The following is a 17745-nucleotide window of genomic DNA, read 5'->3' on the forward strand; positions in this document are numbered from 1 at the left end:
AAGTCTAACACAAAGGTCCTGCAATGTAATCTGGACATTGTTGGTGGCTATGCAATCTCCTAACTCATCTTTCTAGCCCTCCCAAAGATTTGTGAGTAACTCAGTATCTTTCAACAAATGCCTTTTCTGCTCAGATTAGCTGGAGTAGATTCTATTATTTGCAACTAAAAACCTGACCCTTCCAAATTCATGTAACCCCTGAGTCTCAAGGGTTTTTTGTTTGTTTGTTTTTTTGTTTGTTTTTTTAATAGAGATGGGGTTTCGTCATGTTGATCAGGCTGGTCTTGAACTCCTAACCTCAAGTGATCCACCTGCCTCAGCCTCCCAAAGTGCTGGGATTACAGGCGTGAGCCACTGTACCCGGCCACCAGTCTCAGTTTCTCAAGCTGCACAAAGAGTGGAATAACCACCCCAGTGTGGAGCTAAGAGGGGCCTGGGGAGTCATTTTGTAAACTCACCACGGTGTCACACACACGGGGCTAGCTGTGACTGGGGCAGTGTTGTCTGAGGACTCACTGAACTGGCTTGGGAAGTAAGCAGACTGGTTTGAGTCCCTGCTCTGCAGTGACCTTTAGTGTGAGGAAATCACTTCCTTCTCTCTGAACCTCAGTTGCTTCATTGGGAGAATGGGTCCATTACTAGTGCCTGCTCCATGTAGGGAGTTATTACAAAAATCAAAGGATTACAGCATGGAAAGCCCCAGCACAGAGCCCCACATGGGGCGTGCCCACATCAGCGACACTTGGAGGAATATGGGTGAACTTTGCTTCCCTAGACTAAAGAAAATAATAATATAGCTAGGGCCCTGATGTAGCCTGATATGAAGGTGGCAGCTAAATGCTGACCTTTGGAAAACACAACTCTGATTAATACCACTGAATTGTATAGTTTAAAATGGACAATCAGCCGGGCATGGTGGCTCACCCCTGTAACCCTAGCACTTTGGGAGGCTGAGGTGGGAGGATCACTTAAGGTTAAGAGTTCGAGACCAGCCTGGCCAACATGGTGAAATCCTGTCTACAAAAAATACAAAAATTAGCCAGAAATCGCTTGAACCCAGGAGGCGGAGGTTGCAGTGAGCCAAGATCGTGCCACTGCACTCCAGCTTGGGCAACAAAGGCAGACTCCATCTCAAAATAAATAAATTAAATATAAAATAGGTTGGGCACGGTGGCTCATGCCTGTAATCCCAGTACTTTGGGAGGCCAAGGCGGGTGGATCACCTCAGGTTGGTCTTTTGAGACCAGCCCAACCAATGTGGAGAAACCCCCGTACCTACTAAAAATACAAAAAATTAGCCAGGCATGGTGGCACACGCCTATAATCCCAGCTACTTGGGAGGCTGAGGCAGGAGATCGCTTGAACCCGGGAGGAGGAGGTTGCAGTGGCCCGAGATTGTGCCATTGCACTCCAGCCTAGGCAACAGGAGTGAACCATGTTAAAAAAAAAAAAAAAAAAAAGTAAATAAAATGGATGGCCAGGCACAGTGGCTCACACTTATAATCCCAGCACTTTCGGAGGCCGAGGTAGGTGGATTGCTTGAGCTCACGAGTTCAAGATCAGCCTGGGCAACATGGTGAAACCCTGTCTCTACAAAAAAATTTAAATATTAGTTGGGCATGGTAGGGTGTGCCTGTAGTCCCAGCTACTCAGGAGGCTGAGGTGGGTGGATGGCGTGAACCTGGGAGGCGGAGGTCCCTGTGAGCAGAGATGTCGCCACAGCACTCCAGCCTGGGCACAGAGTGAGACCTTGTCTCAAAAAACAAATAAATAAATGGGCTCAGTCCCCTTGGAAAGAACCCCCTTCAGGTTTCTACTCAATGATCAGCCCCCTAGAAAGGGCCCCCAAACACACCATCTCCCTACACAACTCACCCTCTTCACCTTCGGTACATCTAGCCCTCCTGGGATCATATTACATGCATACAGGTATCAAATTGTTTCCCAATGAAAGTGTCAGATAAATAGGTACAGAGACTGAACCTGTTTTGTTCACTACTGTGATCCAGGACTTGGCTCGTACAGAGAGCTCAGTGAACCGCTGTCTCTGGAATGCAGGGTTTTGGCCCATGTGCTCACTGTCCCCAGTGGGCCAGATGGCTCCACAAGCTGCAGTTCTGCCTGTGGCCACCAGATGGCGAGCGTGCTGGACTGCATGAAAAGGTCTGAGCCGGTTCCTATCCAGGTCAATGTCAAAGGAAGTCAGCAAGGACCTGGCAGCTTCTTCCAGGTTCACCAGACCCCACTGTCTCTCCCTCTTCTTCCCATTTTGAAAACACTCAATCCAGACTGGAACCCTCAAGTCCTTCCCCTCCTACCTGGCCTCTCAACTGACCTGCTGGTGTGGCCTGAGAAGTAAGCAGACCAGAGTGCTCAAATTAGCCAGAGTAGATTCTGTTATTTCCAACTAAAAACCTGACCCCCTCCAAATTCATGTAACCCGAGCCACAGTTTTCCAAGCTGCACAGAGTGTAATAACCGCCCCAGTGGGCAGCTAAGAGGAGCCTGGGGAGTCATTTTGTAATGGTGCTCACTGCAGGGCTGTTTGCTATAGCCAGAGTTTGGGGACGATCTGAATGTCCACCAGCTGGGGACTGGCCACATGCATTATCCCCTGCCCACATAGCAGACATCACACCCCCTAAAAATGGATGGAGGTGCTCTTGAACTGCACCAATATGGATCAACATTCAAGGCTTCAGAGTTTTTTAAAAACGGGGCAAGGGGGCAGGGCCAAAGAATGTGTATGAAATGCTACCATTTATTGGAAAAGAAGGCCGGGAGCAGTGGCTCACACCTGCACTCCCAGCACTTTGGGAGGCCGAGGTGGGCAGATCATCAGAGGTCAGGAGTTTGAGACCAGCCTGGCCAACATGATGAAACCTGTCTCTACTAAAAATATAAAAATTAGCTAGGCATGTTGGCAGGTGCCTTTAATCCCAACTACTCAAGAGGCTGAGGCAGGAGAATAGCTTGAATCTGGGAGATGGAGGTTGTAGTGAGCTGAGATGGCACCACTGCACTCCAGCCTGGGTGACAGAGTAAGACATTGTTTCAAAAAAAAATTAAAGAGAAAAGAAAGAAAAAGCAGAGAAAAATGTCTCTGCATTTGTTTGTAAATACAGACTCTTCCCTGAGGAATTGGAGGGGACCAGGGTGGCAGAGGGGAGAGGCTTTATCCTGTAGACCCTTTCATATCTTCAGCTTTGAGTCATGTGGCTGTTTTACCTGATCAAAAACAATTTTCCTATCTCTGAGTCAGCAAGCTACTTCTTCCTTGGATGTCTTTGCTTCTAAGGGAGGTTGCAACAGAGGCTGGATGGGGGGTGCACTGGGACACCTCAAGGTGGCCTCTGCATTTGAACACTGCGCTGCTCGCTACTCCGGAGCTGCATGACCTTCGTTGTGTCCAAGCCCTGGGGACACAGCAGGGAACAGCGCCCCTCCCTCGCCCAGCTCACGTCCAAGTGAGACACACAGGAAAAGTTATAAATGTCCACACCCTTTGCTCAGGGATATGAAGAAAACACTGAGGGCATGAGGGGCCAGTGGGCATGTAGCTATTTCAGAGGTAACATCTGAAGAATCGGGTGGCAGCCAGGAAGGAGGGTGCCAGGTTGAAGGAGCAGAGTGCAGAAGTCAAGAAAGGCAGGAGCTGAAAGAAGACAATGGATGACCCGCCCCCCGCCACCCCATAGCCGTGGCCTCTCCCCTCTCTGGTCTTCAGGATGAAATGAGACAACAGAGGGAAGGTGCATATGCGTGCCAGGAACAGGAAGTTAACATTCTTCTCAGTTAAAAAAACTACTTGGGGCCGGGCGCGGTGGCTCACGCCTGTAATCCCAGCACTGTGGGAGGCTGAGGCAGGCAGATCACCTGAGACCAGGTGTTCAAGACCAGCCTGGCCAACATGGCGAAAACCCTAAAAATGAAAACTTAGCCAGGCATGGGTGGTGGGCACCTGTAGTCCCAGCTACTCGAGAGGCTGAGGCAGAATCACTTGAACCCAGGAGGCAGAGGTTGCAGTGAGCTATAACAGCACTGCACTCCAGTCTGGGTGACAGAGTGAGACTCTGTCTCCAAAAAAAAAAAAAGAAGACAAAAGTCTGGGTGCCCTGGCTTACACCTGTAATCCCAGCACTTTGGGAGCCTGAGGCAGGCAGATCACTTGAAGTCAGGAGTTCAAGACCAACCTAGGGAATATGTGAAACCTTCGTCTCTACTAAAAATATGAAAAAAGTTAGCCGGGCATGATAGCGCGCGCCTGAATCCCTAGCTACTCAGGAGGCCGAGGCACAAGAATCGTTTGAACCTGGGAGGCGGAGGTTGGGTGTGAGCTGAGATAGCACCACTGCACTCCAGCCTGGGTAAGAGAGAGACTGCGTCTCAAAAAATAATTTGTAGATGGTGTGTCTTCCTGTGAAGAATGTGAGGCCCACCATGACAGGACTCCTGGGCCCTGCTCCCCATCTGTCCCCAGTAACTGAAATTGCGCATGGCTCACGACAGGTCCCCTGTAATACTTGAGTAACTGAGCGATGGTTGTCCCCATTGAGATGCAAGTTTGGTGAAGGCAGGGACCCGACTCCTTGACGGTGCCTGACGCTATGTGTGTTTGCTGATTGGCACAAATGAATTTATACCCATGTGGGCAGAGCTCCCCTGCTGGCCATGACGCATCTTGGCCCTTGGCACAGGAAGGTGGTTTGTGGAGATCTTTTCTGGGGAGCTACTGGATTCCAGAGAAGGGACACTGCCACCCAGGAAACCAAACCTCAGCCTTTCTAGCCGGCTTCATTCTACTCACACCCTGCGCACCTCCGGCCAGGCCAAGCAATGGCCCAGGGCACCCGTGAAGGGCCAGGACCCTTGCCATCCACGTGAGTCCCGTTAACTTGGCCTCCCTACTGGCCTCAGGAAGACAACTCCCTCCTCTCCCAACTGTTTGATGAGGACTGGCCTGGGAAGCCCCCACGCAGGGCCAGTCTCTCCAACGTGCCACCGTCTGGCTCTGGGGGATGTTTGTGGCCTCCCCTTCTGGGTTTGGTTGTGCAAATCTGACACAGCCACTGGACTACATGGAAAACTGCGAATTCGAGGACGACCATGGCATTTTTCCAAAACAGTTTAATTTTAAAAAAGGTGGAGAAATCTGAAAAAATTGGAGGGGTGGGGGAAGCAATGGGAAAACCCAAAAAAAGCGCACCGTGTGAGTCTACTGGCTCAGCCACAAAGAAACACCACCATCAAAAAGATATTTAAGTTTAATACAAATTTTATACAAAGAAAATGTGAAAAAATACTTCCATATGCTAAAAGCAATTATGCTTCACAAATAAGGCCAGCTAGGCTATTTTTTGTTTTTTGACAACTGCAATTCACAAATGTTCTTTCTCTGTTTTCTTCTAATACTCTTATTTCTTCTCTAATATGGGGAACTAGCTGGAAACTGTACAGTTCGCATCCTCTTAACAATGAAGAGAAAGTAAACGAGACTGAAATGTACAACAAAACGTACTGGAATGATATCGTACAGTTAATCTGCTCATATACATACATCACCTTTTGCTTTTTGATCAATGCTTTTTTTTACACACATACAAAATGGTTCTACAGCATACGTAGTGTCACGGACAGCATGACGGGGTGTTGCTTTCTCTCATACTGCCTTTGTTTCATGCTTACATAAAAACGTGAAATTCCATCATATAAATAATACGTACATGCTTCATCCCAGACTCGAACGTCCTCTGCGTGCGCCTTGCCTCGAGTCCTCGCTTCCGAGAAGCGCAGCATCTCTGACCAAGTGTGTGAGTGTGTGTTTAAAGGAATCACAAAGCAAAGCAAAGATTTTTTTTTTTCAGAGTTCATGATCCTAACACTTTCTAGGCTCTCCTCTTCTGCAACTGAGCTAAATGGGGCTTGTTTCTCTTCTGTAAACAAGGACGTTGTGTTTTTTCCCTTTTAGGAGTAGAATCATTTAAATCACATGAAATAAACTAGCTTCTCCCTGTGTCCGTCTGATCCAGAGAGCTTGCGTTTTAGGAACGTTGTAACGTAGCTAAAAGGAGCCAATGGCTTCATGGGGTAGAGTCTGTGCCAGAACTCCCGATCCCAGCATGCTAAGTACAGACACGTGAGTGAAAACGGCTGGCCCTCCCCTGGGTAACCAAGGATGATGAGGACGTGAGAGTGAAAGCGGTCCCCAGGCCCAGCTTCCATTCCATTGTGTGACATACGGACTAACTGACCATCCCTTCTCCAACACCAGAACATTCTTTTTGTTGTTGGGGTTGGTTTTTCTGTTTTTGTAATTGTTTTTTTCTTTTTTATAAGTTAAAGTTAATACAAATATAAAAAGGGGAAGGTCCTCTAGGTTCAGTGACATCCACAAATTGTACATTATTTACACCTAACGCACAGGGCTCATGTGGGTGAACGGTCCGCAGTCAAAGCCGATGCAGGGCGTCCTGTAGTGTAGCAGCCCCCGCGCCGGGGGCTCAGGCCCGTCTGAGCGTTCATCATTCTCCAGCCTGAGGTGGCTGTTCTCCTGTCTTTGTCGTTTCTCCTTTTCCTGGCGTCTGGGTTTTTCTCCCCATGGGGTGGACGGTTTGTGTCCCGATTCACTGCTAGTCCCAGAAGGTGTCCAGCCGAGACTCTTTTGGGAGGAGACTCTTCGTGCTGGTACTGGTGTTGTGCTCGGAACGTGCCGATCCCCTCTTCTCATCGCTGCCGCTCCAGCTGGATTTGCTACTCCGGGAATGGTCTGGGGAGGAAAGCCAACGTGTTTAGCATGCCTGCCCACCTGCACCTGAGCATAGCAATCCTGCAATCTGACCTACCCTGCCACCGCTGACTGCCCTGCGTCTGTGGGTCTGCACGTATTAAGGTAGAACAGCTTGTTTTTTCGGATTTAACAACAGCTGGTTAGAAAAACAATAGGGTGTCATGCTCACAGAGAATAAAGATGTGTGAAAAAGGTTCTGAACAGCCAAGGAAGGCCTTTCTTGTGCTGTGTCTGGAACTGTATCTTTACTACGTGACTGAGCGACACCAAGCACCCCATGCACTTCTGGGTCCAACTTTGGCCCCTGGAGAAAGACACCGAAATGTGGCATGCAGTCTACTTCCATTAATGGCATTTCTTTTATCAATATATAGGCAACTTGAAAAATGGACTTTATAACCAAGTCACACTTGTCCACTCAAGGGAGAGGATCATAAAGGAGAAGAATGGTTAAGTCCACCTGGGAACACAGACCCACTGACTCCCGGTAAGAACAAGCTTATGGGTGACTGAAGGATCCAGAACCAGAGTAAGACCTAGGATGGCTTCAAGGACACAGACAAGGAGCTGAGTAGTGAATGAGTAAGAAATAAATGAAGCTGAAGGAAGAGGCAAATGAAGTGTCTGTGAAGAGCACTTTATCAAACAGCCCAGTCTGCCGGTTCTGCTGGCAGCTGACTGGGAGAAACCTTCCAGCCAACCACTAAGATCCACCGCATCTTGGATCATTTACCAAGTTCAGACAGACTGGGACAGAATTATGTTTTAATGTCTTGAGGTGGGTGATAATGTCTCGTTGAAAGAGGTTAAGGGAAAGAGAGGAGTGGGGCAGGGAGGGGGCCCCGCTACTACCCGGGGGGCTGCACTTCTTCCTGCCTGGTAAAAAGGCATGTGTGGGTGTCATCATGAGTTCCGGAAGATAAGCAGTGAAGAGAAGAACAAAGATCTCCAAAGTCATGTGGGGAGAACTCAGGAGGGAACTCCTTAGTCACTTGTATCAGTGACCAAGAGGGGGCAATATTATGGTGGGCAGAGCTGGGGGCAAAGGCAGAGTCTTCTTAACAAGCCTCAGTCGGCCTCCTTATGCCTTCTTCTCTTAGCCGCCACACCTATGCTTTTAGTTCCTCGGAAGGACTCTGGGGAGTGATGCAGTTGGTCATCCCCGTCCGTGAGAAAATCCCAGAGTGATGCAGTCAGCCCGCGTCAAGTCCTTCCAGCTCTGGTGGGGGCAGAGACCAGTGGCGGGTATTGGAAGAAACAGGACCAGGGCCAAGCTGAGTTCAGTATCTCTCTCCCAGTGCCAGGCTGGCCAACAGAGGGGTCTGCAGGCCCTCACTCCCCATATGGAGAGGACACGGCACACTGGGTGACATAGCCAATCACCACAGGGGGGAATCAGTGTTCATCTAGGACCCTTTATGAAGACAGCGAGGACCATCTCCACCAAGAAGCCAGGCCACACGCTCGCTGTCATTTTCTAATGCGGTTTGTGATGGACCAGAGGCGCAGAGAAGAAAAAATGTTGCAAAGGAAGACCCGCCACTCGAAAAAACAGGAGAAGACACACCCACAGAGAAAAACACAGACACACACAGAACGAGCCTTCTGCATGCCAGGAAGAGGCCCCGGCAGCTTCCGCAAGACAGGGTCATACTTACACTTCTGGGCGGGGTAGTTGGGGTGCGGCTGGTGGTCTGTGGTGGTTGGGGCATAGGCAGGTTGCTTGTCACACCTTTTGCTAACTGAAGAGATAGCACAGGTAGCCTCAGAGTCTGTGAGAGCTGGAATTCCGCACACCCCCGAGTGCTTACTATTTTTTTGTTCATCAACAGGCTACTATTATTAGAACCAGTTGGCGCCTTCATGCATGTCACCATTGTCCAACTTAATGCAAAGCACAGGAGACTAAGGCTCTTTAAAAATGCGTATCAAACCACAAACTGGATCACTGGACACAGCACAGCATTACAGGTAGGCAATAAGGTATACAGTGACATAAAAGCAACTCAGCATTTGTGTAAGCCACAATTCTCAGAACCACTGGCTCTACAAATAGCCTAATTTAACCATGGGAAACAGGTGGGCACTAGAAACATGCTATGGTTGAAGGCAGCACCCGAGAAATCCAGACAATTTAAGGCAAGTAATAACTAACCAACTGCCCACATTGATAACAGAACAGGGAGGAAGGGATGGAAAAGGCACACGTGGTGAGGAGGACGGAGGAAGGGGCTCTAGATGAGGTGGCAAGGAAACTAAATTCTCAACTACGATGGCAGGACACCAACAAATCACATCTGAAATCAAAGAGTCTGAAAACAGTGATATGAAAGGAGTCAGCATAAATAACTGATACAATGAGAAGTTTCGTAGGAAAACTAAGACAAGGGAGAAAATTGAAACTCCAGGAAAAAGTAAGGCTGTAAAAGAATGGAAATGTAATCACAGTACACTATGTGACTCCGCCATGAATGATATATATGGTCTTGTAATTTAAGAATTGTCACATTGCAACTTTTTAGACTAAGCCAACAGACAAGAGTGAGGCTTAACGGCAGTTACAGAACAGAATGTAAATGTTCTCAACCTTGACAATGGGAAAGTCAGGGCCTGTGGAAAGCCTGGCTCTGAGAGGGGTGGGAGAGGTGAGGAGAAGATGGGCTGCAAAGAGGGGTCAAGAGATACTGTCTGTAGCTGACAAAACAAAAAAGCGAAGGGGGCAAGTGTTTTATTGGAGCAAGGTAACCCAAACAGCACATAAATGTCAGTAGTGTGGGAAGAGAAGAGCAATTCCCATCTTTTAAAGCTGGGAAGTCAACAAGTAATATCTAAAGATAAAGTCAAGAAGTAGAGGTACAGGCAAGTACATTATTTATTAGCAAGGAGGTAACAGGAGGAACAGAAACAGCAGTGTAAACTAGAACTAGAAAGTTTTTCCCTGCACTATTTTATTCTCTGCAACTCTATGCATATATAGCTTTGACTAAAAGCTTAAAATTAAAAGACGAACAGGAGAGGCCCAGGCCCACATACTAAGGGAGCTCATACCCTACTAAAATTCTCTCCATTCCAACTAGACCGTAGATGTACCGTCCTAGTACTTGATGTATGAAAATAGCTCAGAAGCCTTGATGTTTTTAAAACCCATGTTCCTTCTAGATACGTAACGTGCGCTATCACCAGAAAGCAAGTGCTGGCAGAAGCAAAGTGAGACGGATGAGGAATTAGAAGGGGATCAGAACTGAGGAAGTCTTTCTGCTTTGATGTGACCCGTCAACACAAACTGCTTTGGTGAGAAACTCGGGAAGACTGACACTGCATTCCCACACGGGCCCCTGCGGCCTCCCTGCCACTTCCCACCCGCTCAGAATCACTGCAGTGCTGACTGCAAAAGGCACTTTTCCTGCTAGTTTCTGACCATGGGCTCCATGGTGCTCTCACTGTGCTGATGGGACTCTTCCCCAGCCTCTTTCCAAGTCCTAAATGTGGAACTAAATCTCTTGTTTTTGAGACGGAGTCTCACTCTGTCGCCCAGGCTGTAATGCAGTGGCGGGATATGGGTTCACTATAACCTCCACCTCCTGGGTTCAGGCAATTCTCCTGCCTCAGCCTCCTGAGTAGCTGGGATTACAGGGGTGCATCACCACACCCAGCTAATTTTTTGTGCTTTTAGTAGAGACAGGGTTTTACCATGTTGGTCAGGCTGGTCTCAAACTCCTGACCACAAATGATCCGCCCGCCTTGGCCTCTCAAAGTCTGGAATTACAGGCATGAGACACCACACCTGACCTAAATGTGGGGCTAAATCTCTTTTAGTGTAGCCCTGGGTGCACCTCAATCTTTATCCAAACCCTGGAGAGGAGGCCCTTTCTGACATGAAGATACCATGATTCTGGCCAATCTGGTCATCTTTTAAGAAAAGTCTCTGCTGCTGACCATGGTGGCACATGCCTGTGATCCCAGCTATTCAAGAGGTTGAGGTGGGAGAAAGAATCGCTTGAGCTCAGGCCAAGTTTAAGGCCAGCCTGGGCAACTCCTGTTTCTTCAGAACAAAAAAGGTTTCAAAACAACATTTAAAAATAAAAATGCGCAGGCCTGTTAATGACTTAGGGGGACAGTGGAGTTCAGAATAGAAACTGTGTCGTATAAGCAGTGGAGCATGTGAGTGCAAAGGCGTGATCTTGGCTCACTGCAACCTCCACCTCCTGGGTTCAAGTGATTCTCCTGCCTCAGCCTTCCAAGTAGCTGGGATGACAGGCACGCACCACCATGCCCGGCTAATTTTGTATTTTAGTAGAGACGGGGTTTCTCTGTGTTGGTCAGGCTGGTCTCAAACTCCCGACCTCAGCTGATCTGCCTGCCTTGGCCTCCTAAAGTGCTGGGATTGCAGGCGGGAGTCACAGCACCCAACCTCTTTTTTTTTTTTTGGATGAGCTCTCATTCTGTTGACCAGCTGGAGTACAGTGGCTATTCACAGGCACTCACGGCAGCCTCAAAACTCATAGGTTCAAGTGACCCCCTGCCTCAGCTTCTCCAAGTAGCTGGGACTACCGGTGCACCTAGCTTGAGAATAACAACCCTTGAAGAGACATCTAACTGGGTTGAGGAAGGAGACAGGACGGGTCTTGAGCTGTGCTATTCAATATGGTAACCACTAAAATCAGATACAATGTGAAATTCCATTCCTCAGTCACACTAGCCATAGTTCAAAGGTTCAGTAGCTACATGTGGCTAGTGGTCACCATAGTGGACAGTGCAAATAAAAGAACATGGCCATCATCACAGAACGTTCTATTGCAGATGCAAGGTGTCAAGGAAGGCACTTGGAGATACATGAGAATATTAAAGTGCCTAGGAAGAAAAGCAGGACAGAGTAAGAAATCCAGCTACAACGAAGGATGCAGATGCCTTTGAATGTCAGGAGGGAAGGACAGAGCGCACCACGGAGGCCCCGCAGAGGGGCAGCCTTGAGCGCCCAGGATGGTGATGCAGCATGAGGTGCAGGGAGGTCCTAAACAAACAGAGCAGAGAACTTGAGAAATGGCCACCATGGACGGTGGAATCATAGGCTGATGAAAAAAAAAACTCGGATTAGAACACAGGTGTCTGGCCAGGCACGGTGGCTCACATCTGTAATCCCAACACTTTGGGCAGCCAAGGTGGGTGAATCACTTGAGGTCGGGAGTCCAAGACCAGCCTGGCCAATACAGTGAAACCCTGTCTCTAGTAAAAACACAAAAAATTAGCTGGACGTGGTGATGCACACCTGTAATCCCAACTACTCAGGACGCTGAGGCAGGAAAATCACTTGAATCGAGGAGGCCAGAGGTTGCAGTGAGCTAAGATCATGTCACTGCACTCCAGCCTGGGCGACAGAGCAAGACTGTCAAAAGGAGGGAGGGAGGGAAGGGAAGGAGGAGGGAGGGAAGGGAAGGAGGGGGAAGGGAAGGAGGAGGGAGGGCGGGAGGGCCGGGCATGGTAGCTCAAGCCTGTAATCCCAGCACTTTGGGAGGTCGAGGAGGGTGGATCACCTGAGGTCAGGAGTTCAAGACCAGCCTGATCAACATGGTGAAACCCCATCTCTACTAAAAATACAAAAATTAGCTGGGCGTGGTGATGTGAGCCTATAATCCCAGCTACTCAGCAGGCTGAGGCAGGAGAATCACTTGAACCTAGGAGATGGAGGTTGCAGTGAGCTTAGATCACACCACTGCACTCCAGCCTGGGTGACAGTGAGACTCTGTCTCAAAAAAAAAAAAAAAATCAGCAGGCAGAAAGGTTCTGGAGCTGTGGTGCCAGGCAAAAACTCTAAAGTAAAACTGTCTTCCTCTAGGAAGGCACCTTCTCTGAACCCTTCTGCAATCACCTAAAACTGCTTTAAGAAAGTGCAGGAAAAAGACACTTTAGGAAAGGAAAACAGCTCAAACCTCACAGAAGGAAAACTCCCGATGTCAAGTCTCAGAAGATTTCCCCACATCTGCCTGCCAGGTGATTCCCCAAAAGCAAAGGATTTTACAGAAAGATCCTTCACCTAAGCACTGCCTTCATTTATCAAAGGCTTGTGCGCCTTCATCTACCATACACAGGTGTTAAGACCTCTGAATCAAGACTTTTACCATGCTCATTTTTTCCCTGAGAGCAAAAAGACTACCCAGTCCAAATGCACTTCTCCTACCCCACCCCAGGTCAGCAACAGAACCCTCTGTCCAAATGGAGTTTTATGTGGATCCTGAGTAAATACATCCGGTAATACTGATCAGTTTGGAGAGGTACTCGAAAGTTAACATGCTCAACTACCCCCTCACCCCCCACTAACCCACCCCAGCCACCCCTAAGGATCCATAATTGTTTGGAAACCATTGGAATAAACTCTTCAAATTCTCCCCATCTGCCCATCTGAAATGTGAAAGCATAGTTCACCCACAAGGGGGCAACATACCAGAGCCTGGGTTGGAGCCCAAGAGAACGGAGGAGGGCGTCTCCCTGGCGCCAGAAAGGTCGAGGGTCTAGAAATACAAGAAGAAAAAGATGAACTCAAGGCACTGAGGCCAATGGAGTCCTTGCAGGGAAATCCAAGGAGCCACGAGGGTGCTCCATCACTGCCCCCAAAGCATCTCAGTGCCTTCTGCCTGGCACGGTCAGGTGAGAGTGATGGGCACAGGGCAGTCAGGTGGCCAAACCCTGGTGCCATCTCCCACATGGAACAGCTGGAACACAGCACCAGGGTGACCCGACTCCACCCTAGAACCCTCCAACATTCAGTGTTCCCTAAACTCCACTAACAGACCCCTCTCCAGATTTTTGCCATGTCCACGGAGAAGGTATATTACTTCAAAATTCTATCATCAGTTTGCTTTTAATTGATGCTAGTCTCTGATTAGGCAATACTATCACTGAAAACAACATGTTTTAACTGACAGTCTAATGATTTATCTTTTTCCTAATATGCACTGAAATATACAATGACTAAAAAATGTAAAAAACTATATACTCATAAAAATAGTCTTTGCATACCATCAATGTCACATACATCAGACCCTGGCAAACAAGGAGATGAAACCTTTGTGGCCCAATATGGCCGCCACTAGCCACATGTGGCTACTGAAATCGCAGTTAATTGATATTAAATTGTAAAATCAGGTCCTCAGTCACACTAGCTGCATTTCAAGTGCTCAAAAGTTGCATGTGGCTAGCAGCTACCATATGGATGGGAGGTACAGAACATTTCCTTCATCACAGAAAGTTCTGGGCAACACTATCCTATACTTTGAGAGTCCCCAAGGGAGAGTACTGGGGGGCAGGTGCCAGGTCCCACACACACCAGCTGGAGCTCCATATTCCCACACATCCACTAGAAATTCTGACGCACTGGTAAGACTCTGCATTCCTCCAGACAAGCCTCCCAATACAACATGAAACTTTCAGGCGTGGCAGACATGACATGGGCTCCTAAGTCCACTTGGCACAAAGGGTTGATGTCACCAGTCAAAGTCATGGGGGGGATCCTCACCGAGCCACTGTCCTTGCTTTTCTCAGCTGACGTCTCCTTCTCTTTGGAGGCACTGGCCGTTTCTGAAGGTGCTGACTGTGTGCTCGAGGAGCTCCCCTGGGACGATTTGTTTAGTGTTTCTGTGTTCACCTCAGCATCCGCTTCCTGCTGAGGAGCAGTAGCTGGGGACAAAGGAGAGGCAGAGACGTCACATGTACACACAGTATGACGATTTTGAAACATGCCTGGAGCTCCATCCTGCACCCCGTAGCACCCAAGGCTTAGCCCTAGGGTGTAGGCTCGAGGGAGGTGGAATTCCAAATTTTAACATTCATGACTTTTTTTTTTTTTTTTTTTTTTTTTGAGATGGAATCTTGTTCTCTCCCAGGCTGGAATGCAGTGGTATGATCTCAGCTCACTGCAACCTCCATCTCCCAGGTTCAAGTGATTCTCCTCTTAGCCTCTCAAGTAGCTGGGACTACAGGTGCCCACAACCACACCTGGCTAATTTTTGTATTTTTAGTAGAGACAGGGTTTCACCGTGTTGGCCAGGCTGGTCTTGAACTCCTGACCACAAGTGACCTGCCCACTTGGCCTCCCAAAGTGCTGGGATTACAGGTGTGAGCCACCACTCCCAGTCAACATGTTGATTTTTAATGGTTAGCAATTCAAGTTTTATTAAATCATTCTGGAAATGAAAATATATTCTTGGAACAAATTAAGCCCATTGACAAGAGCCAGCCTGCAACTGCCAATTTAGAGTTAGTTACTCTATTTAATCACTTCTAGGTGGAGACCTGGATTTTCAGCCCCAGGGACTTGCTTCCTTCTAAGGTGGGACAGGAAAACCATGTGACAGGTGACATGCTGTCAGAGGTCCAGAGCATCTGGAGGTGGCAGAAACTTGGACACACAGAAAAACAGGGCGTTTGGGAGGAATTTAGGAAGAACAGATGTAATCATGTAACAAAAAAAGGAAGGCCTGAAGGACACTTTGGCCATCTTGGCAAAACAGCAAAAGGCTCATCAGACACATTCCAGAACGTAGGGAAAACACAAGGAGACTTTACTCCAGGAAGAGATCAAAAGTCTCTACAAAGAAGACATCTCCCTGAAGACTAAAGAACAGAGCAAGGTATGCTCCAATACTGCCATTTAAAAAATAATAACACATTTGTCTAGAGCAAGAGCTGGCAAGCGAGGACTCTGTTTTACTGGCAGACAGCCACGTCCATCCATTTACATTTCTTCTACGGCTGCTTCTGCACTGCAACAGCAGAGTTATGCAGTAGCGACAGAAACCACATGCTGTACAAAGCCTAAAATATTCACTCAACCTCTGGTCAGGGTTCTCACACTTGAGACATTTACACACCACCTTTGCAAATTTTGCCAATCTGCAGACATGCTACCTGATTGTAATATTTATGTGACACTTGAAATTCTTTAAAATGGAAGTGTTTAATTCCAAGCATACAAATGTAATATCATTTGCCATAAATAAAAGCTAATTGTAAAAAATAACTTACAGGCTGGGCATGGTGGCTCACGCCTGTAATCCCAGCACTCTGGGAGGCCAAGGCGGGCAGGTCACTTGAGGTCAGGAGTTCAAGACCAGCCTGGCCAACACGGTGAAACCCTGTCTCTACTAAAAATACAAAAATTAGCTGGGCGTGGTGGCATATGCCTATAATCCCAGCTACCCGGGAGGCTGAGGCAGGAAAATCACTTGAACTCAGGAGGCGGAAGTTGCAGTGAGCCAAGACTGCACCACTGCACTCCAGCCTGGGCAACAAGAGCGAAACTCTGTCTAAAAGTAATAATTTATAAAATAATATTGATAAATTCTAACTAGTTAGTGCTTCCTGCTGGAGGCTCTAGGCCTGAGGACTGCTTGTTCTATGTTAGAAAGGTTGATTATACATATTACAGCAGTGTAAAACACAGGTTAGTTCCAAACCAATACTTTTTACTTACAGAAATTGGGAATCCCTATTATTTAAAGCCACAAGTCCATTACTGCCAAAAAAAAAACAGTGTCTCAACTTCAATACTACTGACATTTTAGGTCTCAGAAGAGATCAAGCGTTCTACAAAGACCAAAGGTTCAGAATGCTCATGGCTCATTGTCTTAGCTATGCATCTGTCCAGCTATGCGCCTGCATGCTGCTCACCAGAAGAAACACAGTTGTTTTTGAGTGATAGTGACCAGGAGCCAGGCAAGCTCCCTGGTCAATCAGCCGTGAGACCCCCGAGGTCCACAGGGGAGACCAAAGCCCAGCCATTGCAGCCCAGAACAGAAGGCAGCCCCATGGGGCATTACCTGACTGAGTACAGGACTTCATGTGCTCGGGCCAGTGGGCTTGCTGGCAGGGGTAGTCGCAGTAGCTGGTGTTCCAACAGCAGTAAAAGATGGCCTCCTTCTTGCAGTTGGCGCACCACTGCTTCTTCTTGGTCTCGTCCACCGCCTGCTGCTTCTCCAGCTCCAGCTGCTTCTTCACCTCGGCAATGAGCCGGTCCCGCTCCTGCTCCAGGCTCTGCCGCATCTCTGCCATGGTCAGCTCTGGTGGTGGAGGGGAAGGAACGCTGCTCATCACCTGACCCCAGCCTGGGACACAGGGCTATTCCCCCAGATTCAGGCAGACAAGGGTGCAAGACCTGGCTGGGAAAAGCCCTGGCTCGGGTCTTCATCTATAAACAGGACATTCATTATAGCGACCAGATAGCGCTGCCTGTTGAGAGTGAATGTGAGGTGCCCAGTGTGGAGATAACCCCAGCCCCAGGGGATTTTCAACCCCAGACTACATTCTGGGAATTCCTCAAAGTAACCCTTGAAACAGCCACCACCAAACTCACTTTCCATCCGATGATTCATTAACATAAGCCTTTCTCCCCCTAACAAATACCTATATATCACCTACTACATGGAGGCGCTGTTCTGTGTACTTTATTAATTCACGCCATCCTCATCCTAATAATCCTACAGGATAAGGACTACTATTCTACCCCTTTCGCATCTCTACTAAAAGTACAAAACTCAGCCAGGCATGGTGGCGCACACCTGTAATCCCAGCTCCTAGGGAGGCTGAACCTGGGAGGCAGAGGCTGCAACGAGTCGAGATGACACTACTGCTCTCCAGCCTGGAAGACAGAGTGAAACTCTGCCTTAAAAAAAAGGAAAAGAAGCAGCAACAACATCCAAATAAGCGCCTAGAAAGAATGAACCACGGTCTCCTCTCCAGGCAGCTCTGAAGGGACTGAAGTCTGTAAGGGGTGGCTTAGATGCAGACCACAGGTGAGCAGGAAGGCACACCCAGGCGTGGTCGCCAACCTAAGAGTTTTCCTGCTGGCTGCCAGCAACCTGTCTGATACTATGTGAGGTTCTGAAGCAATCGCTTCTACCTTTGGGGAAAAGCTTATCTATACAGAATGATGGGCCAAAACATCTGTCTATCTAATCCAGGTACCA

General features: G+C 48.2%; 1 protein-coding gene and 1 long non-coding RNA gene across 24 annotated transcripts in view; one reads left to right on the forward strand and one right to left on the reverse strand.

Annotated features, from left to right (window-relative positions):
* Positions 1–5246: 5246 nt before the first annotated feature.
* Positions 5247–17745, reverse strand: part of ZMYND8 (zinc finger MYND-type containing 8) — a 141921-nt gene continuing 129422 nt past the window's right edge. For 12 of the 23 annotated variants that reach the window (XM_012467372.2, XM_012467375.3, XM_012467366.2 and 9 more), the window contains 5 exons: positions 16600–16839; positions 14298–14458; positions 13227–13293; positions 8446–8529; positions 5247–6766 (listed from right to left, as the gene is read on the reverse strand). In XM_012467372.2, coding sequence (XP_012322795.1) covers positions 6630–6766; positions 8446–8529; positions 13227–13293; positions 14298–14458; positions 16600–16839 — 689 coding nt within the window. In that variant the 3' untranslated portion in view covers positions 5247–6629. The remainder of the gene's footprint in view (positions 6767–8445; positions 8530–13226; positions 13294–14297; positions 14459–16599; positions 16840–17745) is intronic. The other 11 variants (XM_012467387.2, XM_012467379.2, XM_012467395.2 and 8 more) reach the window with 3 other exon arrangements.
* On the forward strand, positions 8584–15926 carry LOC135276973 (uncharacterized). The gene is made up of 3 exons (XR_010344563.1): positions 8584–8758; positions 9947–10078; positions 15066–15926. It is a non-coding gene; the product is annotated as an uncharacterized LOC135276973 (long non-coding RNA).

The sequence above is a fragment of the Aotus nancymaae genome, unplaced genomic scaffold, assembly GCF_030222135.1.
Source record: "Aotus nancymaae isolate 86718 unplaced genomic scaffold, 86718_ANA_hifiasm-v0.15.2.pri h1tg000029l, whole genome shotgun sequence".
NCBI lineage: Eukaryota > Metazoa > Chordata > Mammalia > Primates > Aotidae > Aotus > Aotus nancymaae.